The 27,762-nt window shown below is 35.9% G+C and overlaps 1 protein-coding gene across 2 annotated transcripts in view; it reads left to right on the forward strand.

Annotated features, from left to right (window-relative positions):
- LOC150096756 (uncharacterized) overlaps positions 1 to 27,762 on the forward strand; it is a 90,251-nt gene that overhangs the window by 49,509 nt on the left and 12,980 nt on the right. For both annotated transcript variants that reach the window (XM_090408428.1, XM_090408429.1), the window contains exons 2-5: positions 505 to 576; positions 9,035 to 9,310; positions 11,427 to 11,693; positions 15,695 to 15,955. In XM_090408428.1, the coding sequence (XP_090264554.1) occupies positions 505 to 576; positions 9,035 to 9,310; positions 11,427 to 11,693; positions 15,695 to 15,955 (876 nt within the window). The remainder of the gene's footprint in view (positions 1 to 504; positions 577 to 9,034; positions 9,311 to 11,426; positions 11,694 to 15,694; positions 15,956 to 27,762) is intronic.

The following is a 27,762-nucleotide window of genomic DNA, read 5'->3' on the forward strand; positions in this document are numbered from 1 at the left end:
CTGCTATCTTTCTCTCTCTCTCTCTCTTGTTTTTTCCCCCTATCGTTCTTCTCTTTGATAGCAAAACACTTTTTTTTTCTCACATATTTTAAAAGAGTAATCGAACCTTGAATTATTTTTTTAATACACTGAACACAAAGCGCCATCTAGTGAATAAGACAGATTGTATCATCCGTAATAAAACAAGCCAAACACAATGATACGAAGAAGACCTTTTATGGTTCATCACAATGCTGTATTTTGCTGCAAGTCAGAGAAAGGTTCATGAACTTGCAGGTGTCTGATTATTTCAAACACTCAGGGTCAATAGCATTGATTGGAAGATTATTTGGTGGACTTGGGGAGGGAACGTAGATATTTATCTTTACTAATACCATTAGATAAATGAAACTGACGTCCGTGGCAATTAAATGATTTGATAATTGATTGTGGTACGTTGTTGATGCAATGTACAAGCAGTAGAAACGTTCCATTTATTTATTTATTATTATTTTTTTTTTTTAGGAATTGCGTTGCTAAAGACAAGATGGCTACTGTTGATGTTATTAGCCTGGGCCATAAAAACAATCTATGCTGGTATGTTTCTAATTGTTTGATTCTCTTATTTAGCACTGCTAATTAGATTTAGAATTTCAACTTTGCTATGTGTATCTTAACTATTAAAAGCTAAGAAACAATTTTCAGTTTTTTTTTTTTTTTTTTTTTTTTTTTTTTGAGCGCTTGATTGTTTTAAATGTGCATACATCTACGCAACTCTTCTGAGCTACGAGAACGCTATCCTCACTAATTACATCGAGCCTATGATGATGAAAGTCGATTTTTTTAACACGAGTCCTTAAGGGAGAGTTTTAACCATAATATATTCATAATTATAATCGAATTCTTGTATCAAGGGGTTTACTGGATAGTATGATAGTAATACTTGATTAACTTTACATTATTACTACATCTTCTATCAACAATTTTCCTCCCAATTAGTCTGTGATCCCCCCAAGACTTCAATACTCTCGTATCTAAATAAAGCACTTCTGACTGAAGCAATCCAATTAGATCTTGATTTTCCTGTGGGTCTCCTTCTTGGCATCAAACACCTGTTCAACCATTCCTCTCCCATTCAGTTTAAGTGACCATACCTTTAGATTAGCCTTCCTCACACGTTCTTGAATGCTAACAGGCAACTACCTTCCTAATACACTGGTGTCCAAAACCTAAGGACAAGCTACATTTTTACTTGTACATGAAAAAATTTCATGATTACATCCAAATGTGGACATAAATTTAATGTCCATAAAAATGTGGACATTCAGCAGTATGTCCACTGCTCTTGTATGTACGATGCGATGCGGCATTGTCATTCATAAAAACGAAATCTTCGCGTGCAGCACCACAGAACAATCGAACATGACGTTGAAGTCGTAATATCGTTCACCAGTCATAGTCCCTTTTTCCAGCACTTGTAGTTGCGCCCATTAAGCATAATGTCTCCTTCTACCATGACTCCCGTCACCGCTGTATCAATCACTTTCAAGAACGTTCTCGCGATGGTACTACTTTCACGCCAGATCAAATGTCGTCTAGAATGGGAGGAAAAGACTCAAACGACCCTCATCTGTAAAGAGCACATTACATTGGTGTGGTGTCCAATTGTCATGGACACAAGACCACTGAAAACGTGCTGGACGATGAGCCGGGGTTAAAGGAACACAAAATGAAGGCCTCTGGCGTATACTTGTCGCAGACTTCTTGCCACAGTTTGTCGAGATATCCGCGTACTTGGGCTTGAAAGATTGCATCGATTATGTTTTGTCGTTACAACCAAAAATCTGTCTTCATGCTCTGTGGTAGAGCGAGCAGGACCTCTTAGCAAACGTCTGGAACACCTTCCATTGGTTGAATGCCGAGAGCCTTGAATTCAACGGTGTGGGAGATTCCCAAATCTCTGGCAATATCAGTAATTCTGCAGCCTTCTTCAAAGTTTCCAGTAATTCTTCCTCACGTGAAATAGTTTAGATGATGCCTTTGAGACATTCCAAGACATCCAAGTTCGCAACTTTATTCCTTCGTGAAAAGAGCTTCCTTGCAAACACAATTCGCTTAACGCAGCTTTAAGCCTTTTATCCTGTTGAGTTGAATCACGCGATCCCTTTGTGCCCGATTCGAAAATTTGAATTTTCGAATCCCAAGACCGGCTAACTTGGCTATGGCTGAGAAAGATCCTTAAGCTCCTCACGTCGGTGACGGGAATCGAACCCAGGACACTCCTTCCCCAGGCATATGGTTGCGAAGCGCAAAGCCACTAGGCTAACCGCACGGACAGCTTCCAAACTATAAACATAAATAACCGGTTTAACCGATGCCCATCCTTCATGACATTTGATCTTATTGTAACGCCATTGGTTTTTGGATTTACTGCAATCCGAATTGTCAGCACATTCTCGTTCATTCAGTATCTGTGCAGATTCCTACGTCACAAGAAGGTGACGAATGTCATTACGTAAGCTGTTCAAGTAGTTTGTCCGCATTCCTTAAAGGCTATGTGGAGATATACTTCAATAACATGTACAGGGAATCTGTTTTTCTAAAGTTATTTAAGTTGTTCAGTAGTTTAAGGTGCTGGCCGTTGAATAAAATCACCCCTCGAAAATAGTAACAAAACACTTCAAAAACGTGAGGTAGTTTGCGATTAAGTTGGACAAACGTGAATACAACTGAATATCAATGAAATTAAGAGACAGGAAAAAACGTCGGACATATATAAGAGACATTACATTGAGATGTATAGGAATTAGAGAAGTTGAACAATATATATGCTTGAAAACATGGTCACATGACACCAGTACGGAGTATGATTCCCTCTAACAGCTAAAGAAGTCTAATAATGGTGGACCATTCTCGATGTAAGGGTCTATAAGATTCTGTGGGGGTAAAAAATCCCATTATTCCACCAGAACAGACTTTAGTTTACCAAGTGAGACGGGGCTATCGGCCTGCAGTACAATCCCACCCCAGTGGCGTGCCACATATGTTCGATCGAATTTAAGTATAGTGATCGTGTTGGCGACGACAGTCGTAAGACAAGCGTTCCACACATGTTTGATCGAAATTAAGTCTGGCGATTCGCGTTGGCCATGGCAGTCTTAAGACTTAGTGCTAAGATACTCCTGAACCACTTGAACAGTGTTGGGCAGTCACTGCTATGCATGAAAAGAAAATCTGGACCAATCAGCGGCCTCAGGAAAAAAGTGCTCAGGACATTCTAGGGTTCCGTCTTTTAGAGGTCTGTTCTGATTGACGTGGTCCTCCGGCGACCTTGGTTAGTTCTTCTGCTAATGGCTCCTGCCTCCGGAAACTGCTTTCAAAGAGCCGAGAAAACACTCCATGAGACGTCAAGTCAAATGCCTGACTGCTTGGCTTCAAGTCGTCTAACTCCCCGCCATCTCAAAGAATCATCTAAACATTGATGGCTTACCATCTTGAAGGGATGTGGTTAGACGATTGAGCAAAACAGATACCGGAAGGAAGTGATCTGATTGTAACCGGTGGTTTTATAGGAATGTGTTAATTTACATTGTGTGCGAACCTGTTAGATTCTATTAGATACCCGGATTTAATTTTCATGTATATTATTGAAATATTGATTGGTTATAATTTCTTCCAGAGGATATTCAAGGGATCACCGGAAATGTTAAAAAACTTCAATCAGTTTAGCAAGGACTTATCTTTCAAGAAATCTGGTTTTATTTATTCAAAAACTTCACCCATATCGATATCGGACATTTCACGAATTCCATCGCTAGCCGTAAATATATCACGAATATCATATGTGAAAACATCGCTTATGTCTTTTGGTACTTAGTTTTCTTGTTGTACACCCAAAACATCTGCCCACACAATGCAAATGACTGATCTTAGCTTTGCTGACGATGTTTTACATATTGATACAGAACCAACAAAGGCACAAAAACATCGCAATCTACTAGAGGCACAGGCTAAACTTATTGGAATGCAGATCAACATCCAAAAGTCCAAAATATTCTCAATAGGTTGTGAAAACTTTATTCTTCATATCAACAATAAATTCTTAGAAAGAGTAAAGGACTTTCAATATCTTGGATCGTACATCGGCAATATAGAAAATGATATTAGAAAACATAAATATTTGGCTCTAGTCTTCCATAGCAAACTCCGCTCCATCTAGAAATCATCGTTAATATCATTAAAGACAAAATTATGATATTAACGATGATTTCTCGATGGAGCGGAGTTTGCTATGAAGACTAGAGCCAAATATTACTGATTGCAAACTATGGTCTTCGAAGTCTCTCTATCTTAAGCTAACTGGCAGATGTCAGTGAAGTTACATAGATCCATCTTCTTGTATGGTTCTCAAACCTGGACAATAAGTACCAAAAAACTACAGATGTCTCAGACTGATCCTTGGATACACCTGGATGGACCTTGTCACTAACTCTGCCGTGCTAAATCTGGCTAAGCAAGAACCACTTGTCAGTATAGTCAAAAAAACTACAACTCACGTGGCTTGGACATCAACTCAGCCATCCTGAAATCTCACCGTTTTTTGGAATCCCTCTTCCTGTACAAACCAGAAGATGGCAATCGCAATAAATTTTGACAATAAATCTGTGAAACCATCAATAAGCTGATCTGTGTAACTTCACTGACATCTGCCAGTTAGCTTAAGATAGAGAGACTTCGACGACCATAGTTTGCAATCAGTAATAAGGAAGTAAATGTATTTCATTCTCCTTCAGGAGTGTATACTATATACGATAACGCACACGAAGCTATTCGAGGTGTTAAATCATAAATTGTGATTTTGTCCAACTAAAGAGTCTCCATGTAGTAAATATACCGGATATAAATGCTAACATTGTTATATATTATTTTAGACACAGTGTTTGCCATAAATACAGTTACAACTTCGCACAACAACACCATGCAGGCCACAGAATTGCGCTAGCTCAGTTCCGTTAGTGGCGCTATGCGCAGCCAACATTCGCAAGTTTCTCAGTAGAGAAAACTGAGAAAACTGTTGCATCCTAACACAGGTCGACCACACTGTGTTAGGATGCAACAGCTTTTCAGGGCAGTTTTAATTTATTTATTCGTATGATGATATAACGGCCGTGAGGCACCTTTTACGGGGAAATACGGCAGCATCTCAATTCCCCCCAAATTTTATTCGGGCTCGGGACCAGCATAGCTGACGAATCAGGCCTATGGTTGGGTCTTAAGTATTCCTGACTGTAATCCGTGTATTAGCAAGGCCGGTTTGCTTGCGGGATGAAAACCCTCAGATAAACTGGTGGAAAAAACCCTGCTCGGCTAACTTGACTATGGCTGAGAAAGATCCTTAAGCTTCTCACGTCGGTGACGAGAATCGAACCTAGAACACTCCTTTAGGGCAGTGAAGGCAGGCCTCTGCCGTAATCCTCCGAGAACGCAGAAAGTGCTGTCGCGAGAAATGAATGTTTCACACAGAACAATTTCAAGTGTACTAACTGGTGACTTGGGGATGAGGGTCTATCGTTGTTCTACTGGACATCTCCTAACATCGCAACTTATTCGGCAGAGGGTTATAAAATCCAAGGCAGTTCTCTGGTGGTACGCAAACAACAAACCCGGAGATGCCTTCTTCACAGATGAGAAGATTTTCACCAGTGAAGAGTCGTTTAACCCCAAAGCGAACAGGTAGATGCTCTGAATGGTTGCACAGTAGATGCCATATACCCCAGGATTCAGAGAGTCCATCACTTCGGGGCCGTGATGGTTTGGTGTTTGGGGGTGACGTATCAAGGGGTTTCCAAGTTGCATTTTTGCGAGAAAGGATTAAACCCTTTGTCAAAGCTTTTAGCAGGTTCCAGCATGGTATCAAGCCACCATGCTGGAACTTATGGTATGACCCCCTGAACAACACCTGTTTCATGGTAGGCAGTGAAGCTTCCAACAGGACTCAGCCTCTACACGCAAGGCGAGGACCATACAACAGTGGTGGGAAGCAAATATGCCTGACATATCACCATCTTATTGCCATCTGGAAATCTCAATCTGAATCCATTGGACTTCAAATTGTGGTCAGAGCGTGAGAGAGTCACCTACAAGAAACCACACTCCAACATCATCATCATCTCCTGATGATCGATTTGGAGCGAGCAGGGCAGCGTTTCCTTTGGAAATTGTGCGTGCCCTCATCGCTATGTAGCCTCACAGATATTGGTCGTGTGTGAAGGTAAAAGGGGAACATTTCGAACATCGAGTGCTGCTGTATGCACTCGATGTTATACGTGTAGTTTATATGTGCTGAAAGCTGTAAATGATTTACTGTTAGATTAAAGGTTTATGTGCCCGTTAAAGTGGTAACAATATTTATGGCTAGAGCAGGTACATTACATTGTGATATATAAATATATAGACTTCTGTACATTTTATATAATTTTTTATATACGCGATAAGATTTCCATTTTGATCACATGATTCGGTATTAACCAATCATTCTCCAGAATGGTGTATCACTACCTATTGAATTGTTAACAGATCCACGTGTTTTGATGCTGACAATTATTTAATTTTTTATTTACTAACTCACTTTCGGAATTAAGATTGAAATTGAATCCTGTTTTAAGAGAATGCACACTCATACTTTTTTTAATATAACTAGATTCACATTGAAACTCGTATAAAGCTTCCCCCCCCCCGCTCCTAAATCGCCGATGACCAAGACCACCCTCTTTATCCGATTAAACGAAGTTAATTTCAGATTTGCGTGTCTCGGCAGAAAACCCAAATGTTGTAATGTTGTTGAAGCTTTTCTCTTTCTCTCTCTCTCTCTCTCTCTCTCTCTCTCTCTCTCTCTCTTTCTCATTCGTTCGTTCGCTTGTTTCGACATCCAAACGACTTATTTTTATCAATGTTTCAAACCCAGTAAGTTTATTTTCATAAAATGCATTGTCAATTCATTTTTTTTCCCTTCGCACACTCGTTTCAAATTTTTTTTTCTTTCTCTCCTACGTTCGTAAGCTTTCGTTCGATACAGAACCCATCACGCTGACACCCTCAGAAAGTGGAGGATTTGCTCCATTTTGTCTCGAAAGTGTAGTGCGAGTGTATGTGTGTGTGTGTGTAGAATGATGGATGATAGCATTAATCATTTTTGAACCGTGGGTCCCTGATAGACTGCAAAGATGTAATTACAAAAATCACAGCTTCCTAACTTATGTAATGTGGACATTTATTCTTGTCTCTCTGTCGCCAACAACTATCGTAGCTATTTTATAAAACAATACTGAATGTCAGCTGTCTTATGTCAAGAGGCTCCGTGCATGGGCTTTCGGACGATTTATAGATTGTCTGTACGGTTGTAGTGATCGATCTCTAAGCGAAGATAGTTTGTTCTTAGCAGAGTGCTGCCTTGTTGTTGTTTTTCCTTTTTGTTTGCGTTTTTTTCCCTCAGTTCTTTCTCCTCCTAACTTTTATTATTGTTGTTTTTAGCGTAGAGACGTGGATTTGGTTCTTATCGTATTGATCTTTTGGGTATCTGTGACCAGTTCGCTGAGCTTCTAAAAAAGTGGCTGAACAAATCAATTGAAGATATGAATTTAAACCAAAAACTCCATTACAGCTAATAGGAACTGATTACAATACTACACCAGGATTGTTATTCCCTTTCAACAATCGGAGTTATATTATTCGTAGTTTCCGATTGTTGATATAAACAATATTTTATGAAACAATTGTTTAAACATCATTTTAATGCAATTATGTATTCCACAACTGGCATTTCTTTTTATGAATCCATAAAGCATTAGAAAAACTTAGATTCATTTGAGGAATTTCTATTCCTCAGCATATATTCCTCAATTGGTATTCCTTTCTTTGAATCCATAAGGCATTAGAAAAACTTAGATTCATTTGAAGAATTTTTATTCCTCAGCATATATTCCTCAATTGGTATTCCTTTCTTTGAATCCATAAGGCTTTAGAAAACATATTAATTTATATAAGAAAAACTTATATTAATTTGAGGAATTTCTATTCCTCAGCATATATTCTTCAACTGGTATTCCTTTCCTTGAATCCATAAACATTAGAAAAACTTAGATTAATTTGAGGAATTTCTATTCCTCAGCATATATTCCTCAACTCGTATACCTTTCATTGAATCCATAAGGCATTAGAAAAACTTATATTCATTTGAGAAATGTCTATTCCTAAGCATATATTCCTCAATTGATATTCCTTTCTTTGAATCCATAAAACATTAGAAAAACAGATTCATTTGAAGGATTTTTATTCCTCAGCATATATTCCTCAACTGGTATTCCTTTCTTTGAATCCATAAAGCATTAGAAAAAAGTATATTCATTTGAGGAATTTCTATTCCTCAGTATATATTCCTCAACTGGTATTTCTTTTTATGAATCCATAAGGCATTAGAAAAACTTGTATTCATTTGAGGAATTTCTATTCCTCAGCATATATTCCTAATAGTATTAGGAAAGATGCATCAGTGACACTTGAGGAGGAATGTTATTCTTCAATAAGTATTTCTAATGCATTATACAAGACAAGTAATGCATGGTTGTATGACAAAGCAACTACGCTTACATGGACATACGTAATTCTGGCTGTTAACTGCTTGTGTTTTACGGCTGGTTTGCCCGTTTTACAAAAATAAAAATACTGGATTTATATGATGAATAAACTTAGAAATTTATAAGCGTTTGCTTTCATTTCTTAAATCTGCTATTATGCTTTCAATCTTTAAACAGTCAGATATAATTAAAATTCAAAGACAATTATTAAGTTTGAAATTGCCTAATCAAGGCTCTCAATATTTCGTTTTAAATCGAAACGGTGTTATTCAAAACGACATTATTCGCCTTAACGTTTATTAAACGTATCGAGTCAAGTGCGTTGGCCTAACAACGTGTGTGAAAAATAACAAAAAAGAGTAAGTTACTGTTTTTACTGTTTTTTTTTTAATTTTTTTTATTTCTACTGAATTTTCTTGCAGCTTTTGGGTGTAACCATGGAAGAGTAACATTTGAGAGGACCCCAGGAGTGCGACTGCCTAGTAATGACCACGAACTCTCCACGAAACTTCAGCTGCTGAAAAACACAGCACCGACGCCTTGCTACAGGGCATGTTTGAACAGTGACCAATGCAAGGGATATTTTATTGATCATACGGGACAGAATTGCATTCTGCTCAATAGCGATCAGGATTATCCAGACCACCGACTTTTACAGAGCACGACATGGAGCCATCATAGGAAGATATGCCTCGGAGGTAAGACATTATTGAATATTGTGATTTCTCTATGACTCTTTCTAACTGCTTAAAAAATGAACATATCAGAAAACTAGGCAGTAAGCTTAATACATAAAGAATATTTGAATTATAAAAATAAAAATATATAATTGGAATTTTTAAGTTTATAAATGTTTTTCAAATTTTTATAATTATGCAAAAAAAATAAAGATAAAAGTAAATAAAATAAAATAAAAATTATAAAAATAAAAAAAATGGAATTATCAGTTTAATAAATTTTTAATATTTAAAAAATTATAATTATAAAATATAAAATATTTAGAAAATTTTAAATTATAAAATATAAAATATAAAAAAAATTTTAAAATAAGAAAGTAAAATTAGAATATTCAGTTTTAATAATTTTAAAAATTAATTAGAAAATAAAATGTTTAAAAAATTTAATTTTTCAAATATAAATATTTACATTTTAATTCTAAAAAAATAAAATTCTAAAATTTTTAATTATAAAATATGAAATATGACGTTAAAATTTAGTTATTTTTAAAATTAAATTATATTTAAATTTCCAAGAAGCATTTTAAGTCATATATTTTTTAAAAAGAGTTTCTTAAAACAATTTTAAAAATACATATTTTAAATTTATTTTTTTAAAGTTTACAAAACATTATTTGAAAAAAAAAAAGAGATATTCAATCAAGGAAAATAAATAATAAATATTTAAATAAATTAATTAATAATAGAATAAATGGTTTATTGTTTATAAAAAATAAACAATAAAATAATATAAAATTAAACATAAAACAGTGTTTAATTTTTATTTATAAAATAAAGATAAACATAAAAATAAAAAAAACGTGTTTAACTATTTTTTCTTTTCGTCTTAAATATCGTATCAGCTAACGAGACTTGATAATTATCTTATAAATTACATTTAATTTATTTTGGCTGTGTTTTCATTTACTTCATTAACTTGAAAACAATTCGAGGAATCAATCTTTCCTTTTTTTAAATACTAATCTCCTTCTAAGTAACAGGTAAGAAATGAAAAGCATTTAAATCCTTCCTGTACTCGGCTACTTAGAAGTATTTAAAAGGGACATGTGCTAAGAAACGTAAGTAACCAACTAATGGATTATGTAGAATGTTTTTTTTTTTTAATCTTGTTTTTTTAGTGCAAATTCCGCTGCTGTTTCTTTGATGTACTGGTTAATTTGATCTTTTACTGCGTTGCTTTTCCTACCTAAGTAATTTTGTTAAAGAAACATCTAATTAGTGGCTTAATTTATTTCTGTTAGCACAATCGCAGTGTTTCGTTTGTTCTTATCAGTTTGTCTGTTTTAATTCTTTCTTAATTGACCATTAGTCACTTCCACTTCTACCCGCTGTTGCAATCGATATTTGTCTTCTTTCCCGAAATTCAATTTATTCAAAGCAATAAAACAGTTAAACCTCTTCTTGTGTACTTAAGGCACTTTCGGTAAACCGTTTGGACTGTTTTTGGATCATTTGAAATAGCGATTTAACTAACTTTATTACGATTGGTGTCATTTATCATGATTTGTCTTTTATCACGTTAAAAAAACAATAAAATAAATAAACATGCCAGTTTCTAGCATTGTTTAGAACGTGCAAAGGAAAAAAAAAACGATAAAATAAATAAACATGTCAGTTTCTAGCACTGTTTAGAACGTGCAAAGAAAAAAAAAACAATAAAATAAATAATCATGTCAGTTTCTAGCATTGTTTAGAACGTGCAAAAAAAAAATAAAATAAAATAAACATGTCAGTTTCTAGCATTGTTTAGAACTTGCTAGTTGGACTTGATTTCTACAATGCAATCAAACAACAAAGAACTCATTTAATCGCGAGTCCATTGTTTGAATTACCTTAACAATCAATTTCCTTTAACAATGCTCGAAATCGTCTGCCATATAGAAAACTATTATTGTTTGTCTTTTGTTGCACTCCTGACATCTACATTTATTTGTAGTAATGGAATTTTTACGTATTTGTATTCTAGTGCGATCCGAGAGTACGTAATGATAGTGTTGACGCTATTTCGATTTCAAATAGTTGACGCGTGTTTATCGCATGGCGATGTAATTTCCCGTTCGTCTGTTCTCTGTTGTAGGCAAGAAGTGTCACCGTCAGTGGTCTTTCGATAGAATCCGCGGGGTGCAGCTGTTTGGATACGATGACAAAACTCTACAACGAGTCTCATCACGTGATCGCTGTTTGGAGGCCTGCAGTGTTGAAAGCAGTTTCGTGTGTCGGTCAGCAAGATATGACCACGTCAACAAGACGTGTGTGCTGAGTAGACACGATCGACGGACGGCTCCGGAGGCTTTTCGGAAATCTTTTCGTCAAGTGGAATACTTAGAGAATCAGTGCATTTCAGGTAAGGAGGCTTCTTTTTTGCCCTCTGACCCCTCTCTATTTCCTATTTCTTATTTTAGAATTTTCTCGTGTTTTTAAAACATCATTTACAGTATTTCTTCTTCTCTCTCTCTCTCTTACACATTTCCTCTTCTTTCGTGTTTATTTCTCTTCCTCTTTCTGGGTCTTTATATCTCTTTATTTTTCATTCTATCCTTCCCTATGTTTTAAGGTGTTTTTAATTCTCTCTTTCTCTCTCATTTTCTCTCTTTCTAGATCTTAGAAGTCTCTCTCTCTCTCTGTTTTATGTTGTCTTTCTTCCACCTGTTTTCTTCATTCTTTCTTCATCAGCATCGTACATTCTTTTGTTTCCGTATCTTCCTCTTAAACTATCACTCTCTGCATTTCATTTCCCTTTCTCTCGCTTTCGGGATATTCTGCTGTATTCACTATTCGTTCTGTTTCTATATTTTTCATTTGGCCACAATAACAAAGCCTTTTTCTATTTGTTTTCTACGACCAACAGGAGAATAAATCCATAATCATTCGCTTTCACGTTAATTCACAAGGGTGTTCATGACGTACAGTAAATTGACATTTTCTTCAACTCTGCATCACAAACATTCCGAATAAACTGGACAAATATTCCCAATTATAAACATCAACCGCAAAATTGTATCTAATTAAAGGCACACCCGCTAGCCAACCTGACTTTGCCTTCATACACGCATAAAGTATAAAAACACGACGTTTGATTAGATACGACAAAAAATTCCATTTTTTTTTTTTTTTAGAATCTTTGGTTTGTCAATTTTTGGTTACAAGGTTTTCTGCTTTGCAAGGGTTACCCGGAATCATGGGCGTCCGTAGAGGGGGAAAACGGAGGCACCCCTCCTCTTCGGATCTACTTGTGAAAAAATCCCCCCCCAAAATTAAATAATTAAATAAAAAATTATTGATGTAATTATTTGTCTCCAAGCTTTGCCTCCCCCCGGAAAATTTTCTGCGGACGCCCATGCCCGGAATGATAAGAAAAATTAATGAAATTTTAAACGTCCTACGGACAGACTAAATGAACATAGTTTGAATTCTAATAAAGAGAACTAATTGCATTTCAACTCTAAAACACCATAAATTACGGCTCCTACAAACCAACACCGCGTATATAACACAGTTTAGAGAAGTAAATGTTGACAAGAGAAACGGGGGAAAAAAACTAATAAAAAGAAAGAAGAGGAAATAGAATTGCACTTCATTTATGGCATTTCTCCCATTTTCCCCACTAGATGGCCTCGTTGATGACCGTTCTGAGGAACATTATGACACTTCTGGATCTTCCAAAGCGGTCTAATGTTAACTTAGTGAGAATGATTCGTTCTACATCTTTACCCCAAGCGGTTAAAGGATGTGCTTGGATAGAAGAAGATTTCTTACAACTTTCGGGGCTAACTCGGAAAGTAGAAGGTGAAATGAGCTTTGAGGAAAAAAAAAACGCACACAAAAAAAAAATCTTCCCCAAGGGAATCATACAAGTTACTGAACGCAATGATATTTTTCTTCGATGATACAATGCACAATGGAAAAATAATTCAAAGGAAAGTATTTAAGTTGACTCAAGAAAACATTCCTGAAAGTGGCGCAAGAAATAAAATAATAATCCGAAGTATTCCGTTTATATTTTATTCGCTATCAAAATAATAATGAAATATACACATGTTTTTGTACATTTCATTATTAGCAGTCATATTTGTCGTTTGTTTCAACAATCGGCAAGGCTCGCAGTGTTATGTTTGTTGCGTTATTGTTAATTTCACTTTATTGAACTTCGTTCGCTTGAACAAATAGAATTGTTTGTTTCAACAATCAGAATGTTACTTATTGTTGTTCTTTATTTGTTGCTTTATTGTTTATTTCACTTCCACTTAACTGTTTGTTGATTTCAGTTCTCCACTTAACTGTTTGTTCATTTCAGTTAATGTAACTTTACTGTTAATTTCAGTTCACTTAACTTTGTTGACTTAATATTTCGTTAATTTCACTTCATTGTTAATTTCACTTCACTCATCTTCTTTTGCTTTAACAAATACACTTGTTGTTTGCTTCCGCAGTCGGAAAATTACATATTGTTGTATGCTATTAGTTGCTTTATTGTTAATTTCACTTCAGTAACTGTGTTCGCTCTAATAGCATTTTTAATTGTTTCATTTCACACAATCCATTTGATATTTAATTGCTGGAGTCTTTAATTGCTAAACTAGAATAGTTCTCGCAGTTTTTCTTCGAAGCTCATAAAGGAGAAATATATGATTATAACAAAAGCCTAGGAATCTCTGCTTAATTAATTTAAGTGCATTTTTTTTAAAATTTTTTTTTTTTACCCCGAGCTACTTCGGTACCTCAAACTATGTTCATTACACGGCTTTTTATTTTATTTCATCGTAGTTGCCCACTCTCGCTAACTTAACTAACCGGGGTTCCATTAGCAACGCAAAATGAAGGGGACTGGTCAGTGTGTAATTAGGGTCAGTGGACAATTACACCTCTGATCCGACAGCCTACTTCTTCACACACACTCTGGGAGTTTCCGAACGCTAATCATACAGCGAAGGTGCTTGTTAGAGAAATTGGCTGGTCGCATCGTTCGTTTTCCGTACGTTACTCGTTAAGAACATTGACCCTTTTATACATTGTTACTCTGCCACATGACAGCCAATCACGAGAGGAAGCGAAGTCTTGGAAAGTAGATTGTTTTGTGGCATGTTAATTTTCAGGCGTGTCTGATTTTTCTCTCTCGTTATATTAATTTTCAGATCCATTTGATTGTGTTGTGGCATGGTAATTTTCAGGTGTCTTTGATTATTTTTCTTTCCTTTATTCTTTCAGGAGGGTTTAATTGTTTTGGTATGGAAATTTTTGTATGCTATTTGTGTATCGTTTTGACAGGAAAATGTATTTTACTGATTACTATGTCAAAATAGCCAATAGCATATTTAAATTATAAATAAAATAAACAATATACATATATAAAAAATTTAATTATTTTGAAGTTAAAAGAAGTAATATAATTTATTTTTATTTATATTCTTTGATGTCAATGTATTATTTATTTTACCTATATGTTACATTTCCTTCTGATTCTTTTGTATTTATATTTTATATTTCTTTTCATATGTATTTACTTATTTATAGAGGCCCGTGTAGTCTTTCCGAAATGCCGTTTGTATCCATAGAGCTAGGTCGCCCGAAGAAAGACCTAAGTTCGATTCTAGTCGCCGATGAGAGAAACCTTTCAACTTTTCTTTACACCTTTCTTCGACTGGTTGCCGAGTTAGCACGGAGAATCGGAGGTTGTTTTCCAGAAAACTAGAGTTTTAATCCCGTAACTAAATAAATAAATAAATAAAAGTCGACCGTCGAATTTACACTATTTCAGATAATAGGCAATGTTAGGATTAAGGACCACGAGATGACTTCTGTATTATTTCCCTCCCGCGTACCAATCAGAAAGAGCGCTATTATTGGGGTTATCTGTCATTGGCTGAGGGTCGAGATTGCGCAGTCACTGAGTTTCCAAAAGTCAGGGCTGAAATGGCTTCTCCTATTTCCTTTGGGAAATTAATGTGTTATCAGATTTATTTATTTATTTTTATATTTACTTTTACTTAATGTTTTATTTTATATTATTTTTACTTCGGGATGTTTTTATATGAATTTTTTATTCTGGTTTGCATGTATATATTAAAAAAAGGATATGAAATAAACATAAAAATAAAGTAAAGTAAATTTTATATCCTATTTTTTTATTGCTTTTGGCCTTCATACTCTTCGGTACCATTAAATTGATTTTGATGTGATATCCGCCCATACTTTTTTATTTATTCATTTTTATATTTCCGATTCCATGTAATTTAAAATAAATAAAAACTTCTTAAACTTTTGTATTTTTTAACGCTTCGTTGTTAGCCTCCCAATCTTCTTTATGTTCAATACCATTAAATGAAATTTCGATTTCTCTCATTCCAGAACCATCTCGATGTATGTTTCATTACCAGACCGGTCGCAGCCCAATTCATGGGCACGTGCACATACAAGAGGCCGCAACGACAAGAGAAACGTGCGAGTTTGCTTGTCTTAATCACACCGACTTCACCTGTCGTTCGTTTGTGTTCGACCAATCTCGCTCTCTATGTCTTTTGGCTCCGGACGATTCTTATTCGGCACCAGAGGGCGTTTTACAAAACGCAGATGCCAACAGCTTCTACGAAAGAGGATCTTGTATCGAAGGTAAGAAAATATGAATTAAAGGGTTTCCCTCCCCCCCCCCCCCCAAAGAAAGTGTATAAGGTTTGGGGAACCTTCTATTGGTATTTTATACCTCCCCCTTGTGCTCCGACTAGTTTCACGTCACTTCTACTTCCATCTCGTTCTACGATTCATCATTGTCTTGCTCATATCAATACAATGGTGACCCCTTTTGATCCCCCAAAGCCGCACCTCCTTCCTAAATAGATAATCACGAAGCGATACGAATCTACGTTGTGTCCTAACCTGACCTGCGGTTGTAGTAATTTAATTCTTGTGGTTTCACCTCGCAGCCATTTGCGTGTAAACCACTTCGTCATGCTACAAAGCTCTCGGACTAGAAACGTGTTAACAATGAAGCAAAACCATCAGGGTTGCATCGATTAAGCCTACAGCTTACAGCAACTCGTATCCGATGCTATTCTTGTACCTATTACACGAAGCAAAAAGCTGTTTGCAGTTCCCCCCCCCCCTAGAGATTCGCTAATGTGACGCTTGACAAGAAAACCATAAAATCTCCACAGTTCAATAAATCATATATTTTTAAGTGGTTGACAACTTTCCCTCATTTCCACGTGTTAAAAGATATTAGACGTAGTTAGCCGTAATGTATTACGTGTAATAAATATTAAAAGTTGACGAAACAGATTTTTTTATAAAGTTGGATTGAATGTAGTGGTTCTGTATCGGAATATTTAATTCAATCAATGACCATTAATTGTTTGTTAGAATTTCATAAAACCCTTTCTATTGTAAAAATTGACATTGTTACAATTAAATAAAGAAATTGAAACAATTGAACTTGGTAAGGTAAATATTTTATGTTAAAGTCATTGTTTAAATACCATATTATTGTTTACCTGACGTTGTGTCTGTCTGTAATGCAATTTTGTGAAACTGACATTTTCAGTATCACACGCTACAACAATACTGTGCGCGTAATTTACATTTCGGCCACTACACACTCTTTTCTTCGTGTGAATTTCATAATAGTCACAGACGTGCTCTTGTAGGGTCCGCATTCCAAAGCTGATTCTTCGAGAAACATAATTCTATTACAGAATTCAAATGAACATGCACTTAAGTAACATGAATGAACGAAATTAACGCCTAGCAACCCAATTAACTGGATTAAATGTAGCAAATCCACTCAAGGAGCAGATAATTGGGATGAATAAGAGATTTGCATACCAATGCAATACATAAATGCAAATACTTGTCGCGTACAGAAAGCTGTTTTAACTCTTTGATCAAAGCAAATTAGCGGTTTTCTCTTTTCTGTGCATTAATCAGATTTAGTTTATTTTAAGGTTGATTTTCCATTCCATTTTTTTCCTATCAGTCACTCTTAACGTGGTCCTTATTTCATTGATAAACTAGTGCTTTGAACTTAAGATGCGATGTAGATGGCGCTGCGATTTCAAATCCAGTGAAGGCACCTGTTTGTTGTATTTCGACCCTCCTTTGAGTCATCTGCAAACAAGGGATCATTACTTTGATGTGATAATGGGGGTCGAAATGTAGCGGATGGGTGAGCTAATCTCTAGACCCGTAAACCTGGTTTTATTCCCATTTGTTCCTCTGTAAGATCGTCATCGGAATGGAGAAAATAGCTGCAAAAATTATTCCAGAAGGGATGGGTGGATGGGGAGGGGGGGGGCAGAAGAGGGATGGATAAAGTGCGTTATCTAGAAGAAGGCTGCACTCGGGGCGTAGGTCTAGGTCATTCACTGTAGAAGAATAGGATAATTTAGACTCGATGACCAATGGAAGGGTGCTATAACCAAATGTTGTTTTTCTGATAACAGACTTCGTGCCAGCCTAACAAGCATTGCCATTAGTTACAATAAAAATCATAATTAAAATCCCATTGTAGCCCCTTTTGCTAAGCTTTACGAGGGGGAAAAACTCCGTCATTATCTCAGTGGGTGAATTGTAAATTGCACGCAATTTGCAATTGAAGGTCGTAGTTGGAAGGGAGATTTTGAAGTTGGACTTGTTCAGAAATGAGACAGTATTTCATCTGGGCTTGGCATAGCTGACGAATCAGGGCTATGGCTTAGGTAATCCGTGTGTGACCACAGGGCCGGTTTTGCCTGCTTGCAGGAGGAAAAACCCCAGATAAACTGGGGAGAAAAAACCCTGCTGTCCATGCCTAAGACCGGCTAACTTGCTTATGTCTGAGAAAGAGCTTTAGCTCAAGCCGCCGACAAGAATCGAACCCAGGGCACGCCTTTCCCAGGCATATGATTGCGAAGCGCATAGCCACTCGGCTAACCGCCCTGACTAGAATAATAATCCCTTTAAAATATTTTACTTGAAGCAGCTATCCATTGCAATTTTTAATTTATAAGGACTAACGCGCCATCTTCAGGCAACAAAGTGCACTAAATAGAAACAACAACGGTTTGTTGATTTGGCCACATATAACGTGACAATACGTTGCCATGGAAGTAATAAAAAAATAAAGAAAAAAAAAACTTTTTTTTTTTTGTTTTGTTTTCGTAGTCTTGACCCAAGGAGAGCTGTTATCTCTTTGAAGGAAACAGATGTCCATAGAATTCGGGATTTTTTTTTTCTTTCTTTCTTTCTTTCTTTCCTATACTTCTATAAAATCCTACAGCAGATGGACAGTCGGCAGAAAAAAAGAAAATAGCAAACTTTCTTTTATCGTAGAAAGAGAACGACAGATTTTCGATAAGACTGTCGAACTTAAAGCGTCCTTAGTTATTCCCTTGCTTGCAGCAGCTTCGAAGAGTGTGTGTGTGTGCGCGCGTACAGAAAACAATAAAGTTCCCTTGGAAGGAAGCCTTTAAGATCATTACAAGAACTCTGATGGACAATAAATGATCGCTTTATACAAACTACTAAAAATATTGGAACCTTCCGATCTACTTTATGGGAAACGTTTAAATTCGACTTAACGGTTTTCATCTTGTGGCCTTTTTTTGTTGAGAATTCAAATGGCGCGCAATATTTTTATAGTAGCGATCATCTGATTTTAACTCCAAGTCGTATAATGGACTTTACCATCGAATGTGTGTTGATTGATGGCACATTCGGCGTTTCCGTTTGCCGTCAATGGACTTTAAAATGCTCCCCAAAGGAGCACGGAAATTGGATACAGATATTTGGTCGCGAACCTAGCTTTTTTATAAATTGAGTCAAGCACAACTTAGCGTTTTCAATCTACAGATTTTGATGATTGGAAAAACCTTACGACACTGAACCGATTTATTTTAATATTTTGTTATCCATGTTTCCAGTGTAAACATGTGAACTATATGAAGCATGCGATGTTTCTCAAAATATGAAAGTTTAATCAATTTTTGTTTTGTTATTCCGAACGCGATGATTTTGTTCTAAATAATCTACTTGGTTGAAGCTCTAAAAGAGAGGCTTTGTTCAAAATTCAAAGTTCTGAGAGACATTCTACTTTTTCGTCTAAGTTCTGAGATAAGTTTTGCCCTCTCTTCAAAGTTATAAGTGAGATTCTGCACTATCTTCATATTTCTAATTCAGATTTTACATTCTGTTCAAAGTTATAAGACACACTTGACTTTTTCTACAAAGTTCTAAGAAGAGAGTTTGCATTTTCTACAAAATTCTACCGAAAGACTTAATGTATCTATTACAAAGTTCTAAAAACCTCTTTTCTACAAAGTTCTAAAAAACGACTTTACGTTTCTACAAAGTTCTAAAAAGAGAGTTTACATTTCCTACCAAATTCTACAACAGACTTAGTTCTGCTAGGACAACTCATAGTATGGCGGCGGTGCATTCCCGCAAGCTCTCTGGTCAATTTTCGCACGAAACTTTTATAGTTTCTGTGTTCGGCTTTGAAATTATGTTGGATTTAATATCCACTTAATTTATATATAATTTTGCATCGCCGAAGTGAAGCCTTTTGGCTCTTTACCTTAGTAAAGGCTTAATGTTTTCTGCATAGTTCTAAAAAGCAACTTTACGTTTTCTACCAAGTTCTAAAAGAGACTTTATGCTTTCTTCAAAGTTCTAAATCAAAATGTATGTTTTGGATAACTCGTCCGAACACGTTATGATTTGTTATAATAAGAAAGAGCTTATTGCGATATATATAAATTAAAGAAATATTATTACTATTATTACGGGCAACTCCAGGGAGTCATTAGACTCATCGAGGGGAGGCCCCAAATCATATTCATCACAACTATTCAACATTCATACAGTATCTATCATACCTCGTCTTAAACTCATTCACTGTCATAGCATCCACCACAGACTCAGGGAGCGCATTCCACTCATTCACTACTCTAAAAGTAAAGAACCCAGCTCTAACACCTTTACTAACCACACTTTTGCCCAGTTTCCATGGATGTCCCCTAGTCCTCCCACAACCAGCCCTGTTCTCAAAAATATCTTCTGAATTAATTTTATAGAAACCCTTCAGTAATTTGAATGTCTCAATCACATCTCCCCTCCTCCGCCTATCAACCAATTTTTGCAACCCACAAATCCTCAACCTGTTCTCATAAGGTTCATCCCAAAGACCTGCTATCATCTTGGTCACTCGCCTCTGGATCCTCTCCACCTCCTCCCCATCAAGAAGAAACCTAGGTGACCAAATCTGGGCACAGTAGTCGAGATGGGGTCTTATCAAGGCTCGATACAGAGGAACAATAACCTGCTTGTCTCTGCTTGTCAACGTATTCTTCAGCAACCAAGTGATTTGATGAGCTGATTTGGCCACTTTTGCAATGTTTCCCCTAAATTTCAATTCCTTATCCACCAACACTCCTAAATCTCGTGCCTCATCAATTTCCTGGAGCACAGTTACACCAATGCAGTAAACTGCCGCCAATCTTTTCACCCCAAAATGAATAACCTTACATTTTGCCACATTAAATTGACATCCATTCTCCTTAGCCCAGACCTCCAATCTATCCAAATCATCCTGCAAAATTTTGACGTCATCTGCATTCACTATTGCCCTACCCAACTTCGCATCATCCGCAAACAAATGAACTGTTCCTCTCAGGTCCTTTCCTATATCATTAATGAACAAATTAAACAGCAGTGGTCCAAGAACAGACCCTTGTGGCACGCCACTAGTCACAGGCTGTCTTGTGGACTCTACTCCTGATTAAACCACTCTTTGATATCTCTCCGTCAACCACCCTCCTATCCATCTCACCAACCCTATGTCCATCCCCATATGCTGCAATTTACTGATTAGAATTCCATGTGGTATCCTGTCAAAGGCCTTAGCAAGGTCCAGTAGAATCACTGTAAACCCATTACCCTTATCCAGTTCAGCCGTCACTGTGTTATAATACGTGAGCAAGTTACTGAGGCATGACCTACCCTTCACAAAACCATGCTGTCCCCGATACAGTATCCCATTTTCTTCTATCCAATCTTGTATTTTCCTCTTGACTATTTTCTCTAAGACCTTGATAATGATTCCTGTTATGCTGATTGGCCGGTTATTTTCAACAGCAGCCTTGGAACCACCTTTGTGCAGCAGAACTATTTTCCCCTCTTTCCACCCTCTTGGGACTGACCCAGACCCGAGGCTCAAATTAAACAAAATGGTCAAGGGCACTGACAATTCTTTAGCCGCTTCACGTACAACACGAGCTGGTATACCATCCAATCGCACAGATGTATTGACATTGAGGTTCTGTAATAGACTAGTTACCTCTACTTCATTCATCACAATTCCAGTATAAGCTGTTGGTTCTTCCATTTCTGCAAAGTCACCACCTGGATGATATACTCTTGCAAAGTGCTCGCTCAGTAATTCCACAACATCGACTGATTCGGTTACCTCCCTACTCTCAGCATTTTTTAAGATCATTCTACCATGAGCATTTTTCCTTTTACTTGCAACATATTGAAAAAACTGTTTGGGATTCTCTTTAGCCTGCATGGCCAGTTTTCTTTTGTAATCTGCTTTTGCTTTTCTTACCACCCTTGTTACCATCCTGGCCTGAGCTTTATACTGTTCCTGCGCCTGATGGTCACCTTACTCCTTAAATTCCCTCCACAATTGTTTCTTTTTTTGCAGCTCAAGCTTGATAGTGTTATTCATCCATTTAACCCCTACTTGATTTATTATTCGGACTCTTGGTATACAGTCAACCATTGCCTTCTGCAAACAGTTCTTAACCACCTCCCATGCACTATCAACATCCAGCCCTTGCAGTTTTACATGCCATGGCACTGAGCCAAGCACACACCTAAGCTTGTCATACCAGCCCGGTAATTCCACATGTACCCTGTCTTAATTGTAAATTCGACTCCTTTAGCCACCTCCCAAGTCATGACCTTATGGTCACTCTCACCAATTGGTGGCAACATGGTCATGTTCGTTACAGCCACATTCTCAGTTGCAATTACAAGGTCCAGCACTCTCTGACCCCTAGTATTTTCCACTACATGTTGCCGTAGATAGTTGTCCCTTAATAACCGCATAAAATACAATTCCTTCCTCCCATGTGTGTGCCCTCTCCTCTTTCCAGTCAATGTTACCATAATTGAAATCCCCCATAATAATTACCCTCTTTCCACTCATTTCTTCTATTTGCTTATGCATACTATCCCCACCATCTATTCCATCACCTGGTCTCTAGCAGCACCCAACTGTATATTTTGTTCTGCCTCTCAAATCTCACACCAAATAGCCTCAAATGAGCTCTTTTCACTATCCTGCAATACAACTTCTATACTCCTTGGCTGCAGCTCATCAGCTATCATCAATAACACTCCTCCCCCCTTTTTATTCACCCTGTCACTCCTGAACACGCTATACCCGTCGCATTCAATCCCACTAGCGTTATCATCTTCTGTCAGCCATGTTTCACTAATACCAACAACCTGTGGCCTGGAAGTGCCAACCATGGCCAAAAACTCTTCCTTCTTGTTCCTAATACTCCTGGCATTAGTGTACATGAATTGCAGAAGTCCATTTGTCCTATCCCTACTTTGATGCCTTATACTAACTATCCCATTCTGATTTGTCCTTCGTACTCGCTCGGGCATAATATACTCATTCATACACTCAACTGCCTCCCTAAATTCTGCATATCTACTCCCCCCCTCTTAATAAATCTAGTTTTCCTGAGTCTGTACATCCACTTCCACATCATTCATCAACACTTTTTCAAGTCTCCGTACACCAACTCCATTCAAATGTAACCCATCCATCTTATATAAGTCCTTTCGCCCATCGAATTCATCGAAATACAATTTCTTGCCACTAGGGTCCTCAATGCAAATATGCAATGTCATGTTTAACTGTCGTCAGGTAACGGAATGGGCGATTAGAATTTTTTAATTAGCCTGAGATGTTCTAAGAAATCAATTTTGCTGCCATATACAGTATAACCAAGTAAACAAACAAAGAAAAAACATCTGAAATCTTAGGAAGATGTAGGATAATTATCGATGTTATTTGTTAAAATTGAATGTGATGAATACGCTTCACGACATTCAAGAACTTAAATCTCTCTCTCTCTCTCTCTCTCTCTCTCTTGTGTGTGTGTGTGTGTGTGTGTGTGTGTGTGTGTGTGTGTGTGTGTGTGTGTGTGTGTGTGTGTGTGTGTGTGTGTGTGTGTAATATATTCTGTGAAGACTGCTCATTGAAATCACAACCTCCAATTTCTACCCTTTGCTGGAAACCTGTTAAACAAGGGAAGAATCGAACTAGTTATTCGTGGCGTCATTATAAGCTTGTTAACTTCGCATTCTCCTCTTTCTTTCTTTCGTCATTGTTCCGAACAATTTTCCTTCTTTAACAACTATATAATTCGCTATTTGACCCACAGATGACGTTACAGTTTGTACGAAGCGAATCCCTTATATGGTAGAGATAGAACGAGACAAAAGTAAGATATAGTCTGCTGTTTTACCTATAGATGACGCTTTCGGTTTTAATATAAAAGCTTAGCATTAAAAAGCAATAGGCTTTCCTTTATTTATTGTTAGCATTCTTCTTCCTGTGCTTTTGGTATGCTCTTACGGGCCAATAACGCTTCAAGTATTCTTTAATTTCGCAACATTCCAGGACAGCATAGTTAGCAGCATTGCTTATAGTATACTTTGTATATAAATTACGTGTGTGCGTGTGTTACTTTTTTAATAGTTGTATTAACCCCCTCTTGTTTTTTCTGCGATATTTTACTTTAATATTTCTAAAGGAAAAAATTTATAAAAAAACATCAAGTGTATACATTCCAACTAATGAATAATAAATTCCAAGATATGCATAAGTCTTAGAATTGATTCGAATGGATGTACTGACCGATAAAAAGTAAGACAGTACAACTGAAAGAAAGCTTTTTTCTTGGTGATTATTTCGCTGAAGCTCAATTCAAAATTTCCAATGAATATAAAAACGCTATTAATATTCGATCGCTTGGTATCGTACCCCACAGTAGAATTCAAATTTACAAAAATTCCCATTTGTTACTACTCGAAGAGAAATAATGTCATTTACGTTTTTAATGTGTTTATCTTCTTCCGGAAACAGAATAGGAAAAGAATCTCAACCCTGGAAGGCATGAAATGAAATGAATTTCATTTTAGTCCTCAAATAGAGATGAATGTCTTACATTCAAGTAAGAGCTTTGAATTCTAATACATGAATACGCTAAAAGAAGCAATTTCCATATTGAGGTTCAATAAATGGATGCAATGACTAATAAAAACGCGTCATCGCTTTGTTTTTAGCATTCACAGACACACTGTTAGCATTTTGATTCAATAAAAAAAGGAGTTAATCATGTTTTGGATGTTTATAGCAATGCCGGTCTGACTGATCGAGTAGATAGCATTTCAGCTGTCTTCAACCAATACAGCGTGGGTCGGAATCCCGAGTTTGGATGTTTTGTAAGTGTCTTTACATACGAGATGAATTTCTGATTATTCTGCTTATAGGAGGCTTCAAGTGGCTTAAGTACAGCTTTTGGTACTTCGCGTCACTTCAGGCTTTCAATAGGTCTGAAGTGACGTCACTTCAGGCCCTCAATTGCCTCCCACAGAGAAATGATCAGTTGTTTTAGGCTCACTTCCTAGGAGGAATTCACATAAAAACGATTAAGGTTATGAAATCTGAAGATCACAGTCTCTTCAGACTGTGATCACATACACACACAATAATGTTTTTAATCCGACATATTTATTTCTAGTTAGAACATATTTAAATTATTTGCTTTTAATTCTAAATACTTAGCCTATTATTAGCTCTAACTGATATATTCAGCCGATTTATATCTATTTAAAATCTATTTAGTCTTATTATTTCTATTTAGAACATATGTAGCTTATTTATTTTAATTATCCTATTTTTAGCACTAACATAAATAGCCTATTTTTTCTAGTTAGAATATCACCTGTTTGTTTCTAATTCTAAATAATTAAATTGTTTCTAGTTCTAAAAAGTAGCCTATTTTTTTCTATTTTGAACGTAACCCCTGTACTTCTAATTCTAATTATTTAAATTATTTATAGTTCTCATATATTCAGCCTTCTTATTTCTATTTAGAACATTGTAGCTTATTTATATGGAGTTAGCCTATTTTTAGCTCGGTCGCAAGAGCCTATTCTGTTTATTTCTAATTCTAAATGGTTAACTTATTTCCAGTTCTGATGTAAGTAGCCTATTTTTCTATTTTGAGCATATTTAGCCCATTTATATCCATTTGGAGCTTATTTATCTGTAGTTAGAACATATTTTAGACTATTTGTTACCAGTTCTGAAATGGACAGCCTATTTCTAATTTTGACACGCGTAACCTATTTTTCTAGTTAGAATATAATGAACGTATTCACTTCTAAATTCTAAATAGTTAACCGATATTTGGTTCTAGCATATGTAGCGTATTTATTTCCATCTAGACCCGATTTAACCTATTTGTTTCTAATTCAAAACAATTAACGTATTTCTAATTCGGATATATTTTAGCCTATTTATTTCTATTTGTCAGATACGCTTCGAAGAATACGATAAGACTCAGAATGGAAAGAAGCGATTCTGAGGTAACCAAATATTATTGTGAAAATTTTTTTATTCAAAAGACTTTTTTTTTTAAATAAGAACTTCAATAAAAGACCGATATACAAACAAGTCAGGAAAGTTAGTTAAAACAAAACTTTTGTCAATACTTAACTCCTTGATGGAGATTTCGCAGCTGTGTGTGTGTTTGTGTGTCCGATCAAGAAGTGAAAGAAAACAAAATTAATTATCTTCCATATTCTTTGTACATCTCCTTCTTCTTTGTCGCGCGTTTAATTTTTTCTTTCTTTCTTTTTTTTCTTCTAAACCCTTTAAGAGCAGATTTACTTAGAGAAGCGATCGATTTACGAAGTAAGCACGTACAAGAGAATCAATCCACGCTCTACCGAGCCAGGAATCTAATCAGGCATTTACTTCTATTTGCCGAACTAAAATTGAAACAAGAAGGGTCACTATACTGCTTTTAGAGAGTCCACATATCTGACTTAACGCAATAACCGATAAACTTTAGCGAAATTGGTTTGGCATCCATTTTTTTTTGGCTCAATTAAATTAAGGTTCATATTAGAACTGTGTCACTTCTTCGATTTTTGAAGGCGAAAATGAGATTTATATAGCAGTTTGGAAAGTTCTTATTCCGCACAAATTATTTGTGAAGTTGGTAGAAAGAAGAAATTAAAAAAAAAAAATCATTATTATTATCAATAGGCCGAAAAAAAAAACCCATGCAATCTGATTACAGCTGTTCGATGAAACACAGCCGAAGTACTTTCTAAAAATTAGAAATAAAATTCAAGAGATGAACAATGTTGTTTTAGATTTCTTGACAAATACGCCTTGGGTTGCTATAGTTACGCACATCTGGTGTTTATATTTAACAGTCAATTATTAAACTTTTTTATCCTCGAAACGTTTGCTTACTTTAGTTGTTTATGTTGTCCTCGTTAATTCAATAAACGTAATGCAAATTTATTTCTATATATAACAAAATAAAATAATTTAATCCTCTCATTATCTCTATTAACATGAAAATATATATGTGATCACTTCTCATTTAGCATTTAATAATGCAGATTCTCACTTCTTAATAAAATTCATCGATTTTTAGCGGTCCGGTTAATTATCATCAGTAATTTGCTTATGCTATGTTATTAACAATGCACAAAGAGGTAAGAAAAAATCGGATTATTCATAACTTAACGAGCAATAAGTGGAAGAAAGTCCTTAAAAGGACTGGCTAGATGGACGAAGCAAGAATGCTTTTCATATTCCCCGTTATCTATAGAGGACAGTGTAAGGATAGGGTGTTATTGAGCTATATAAAGCTCTGATCATGGCAGGAGGATAACAGCAATAGCCGAGCCTCAGTTAGAGCTTCATTGACTACAGCATTGCCATCCATTACCCTCCCTGGATACTACCCATTTTAGTCGCCTCGTACGACATGCATGAGCTACATTGGACTATTCTTATTCCTGCCACCACACGGGAATAGTGGAAGAAAATTATTAGAAAATTTTTATAGAATACAAGTATACATAAAATAAAGTTTTTTATAAATTAAATTTATGAAAAACTTGTAAAGTGTTTTTAAAATTGTTTTTCATAGAATCTAATTATTTAATACTTTTATTTCAAAATATTTACAAATCATTTATTTTTCAAAAATTTTGAGAGAAAAATTTTGAAAAATAATCCATTTTATAATATATTCCAAAATATTCATTTGGGAAAATTTTTTTAGAGAAGAAATTTTCTCTGAAAATTTCCAAGAAATTTCCAAGATTTACAA

Source organism: Typopeltis vanoorti, chromosome 18 (genome assembly GCF_054136105.1).
Source record: "Typopeltis vanoorti isolate ZY-2024b chromosome 18, IOZ_Tvanoo_1.0, whole genome shotgun sequence".
In the NCBI taxonomy this organism is placed as follows: domain Eukaryota; kingdom Metazoa; phylum Arthropoda; class Arachnida; order Uropygi; family Thelyphonidae; genus Typopeltis; species Typopeltis vanoorti.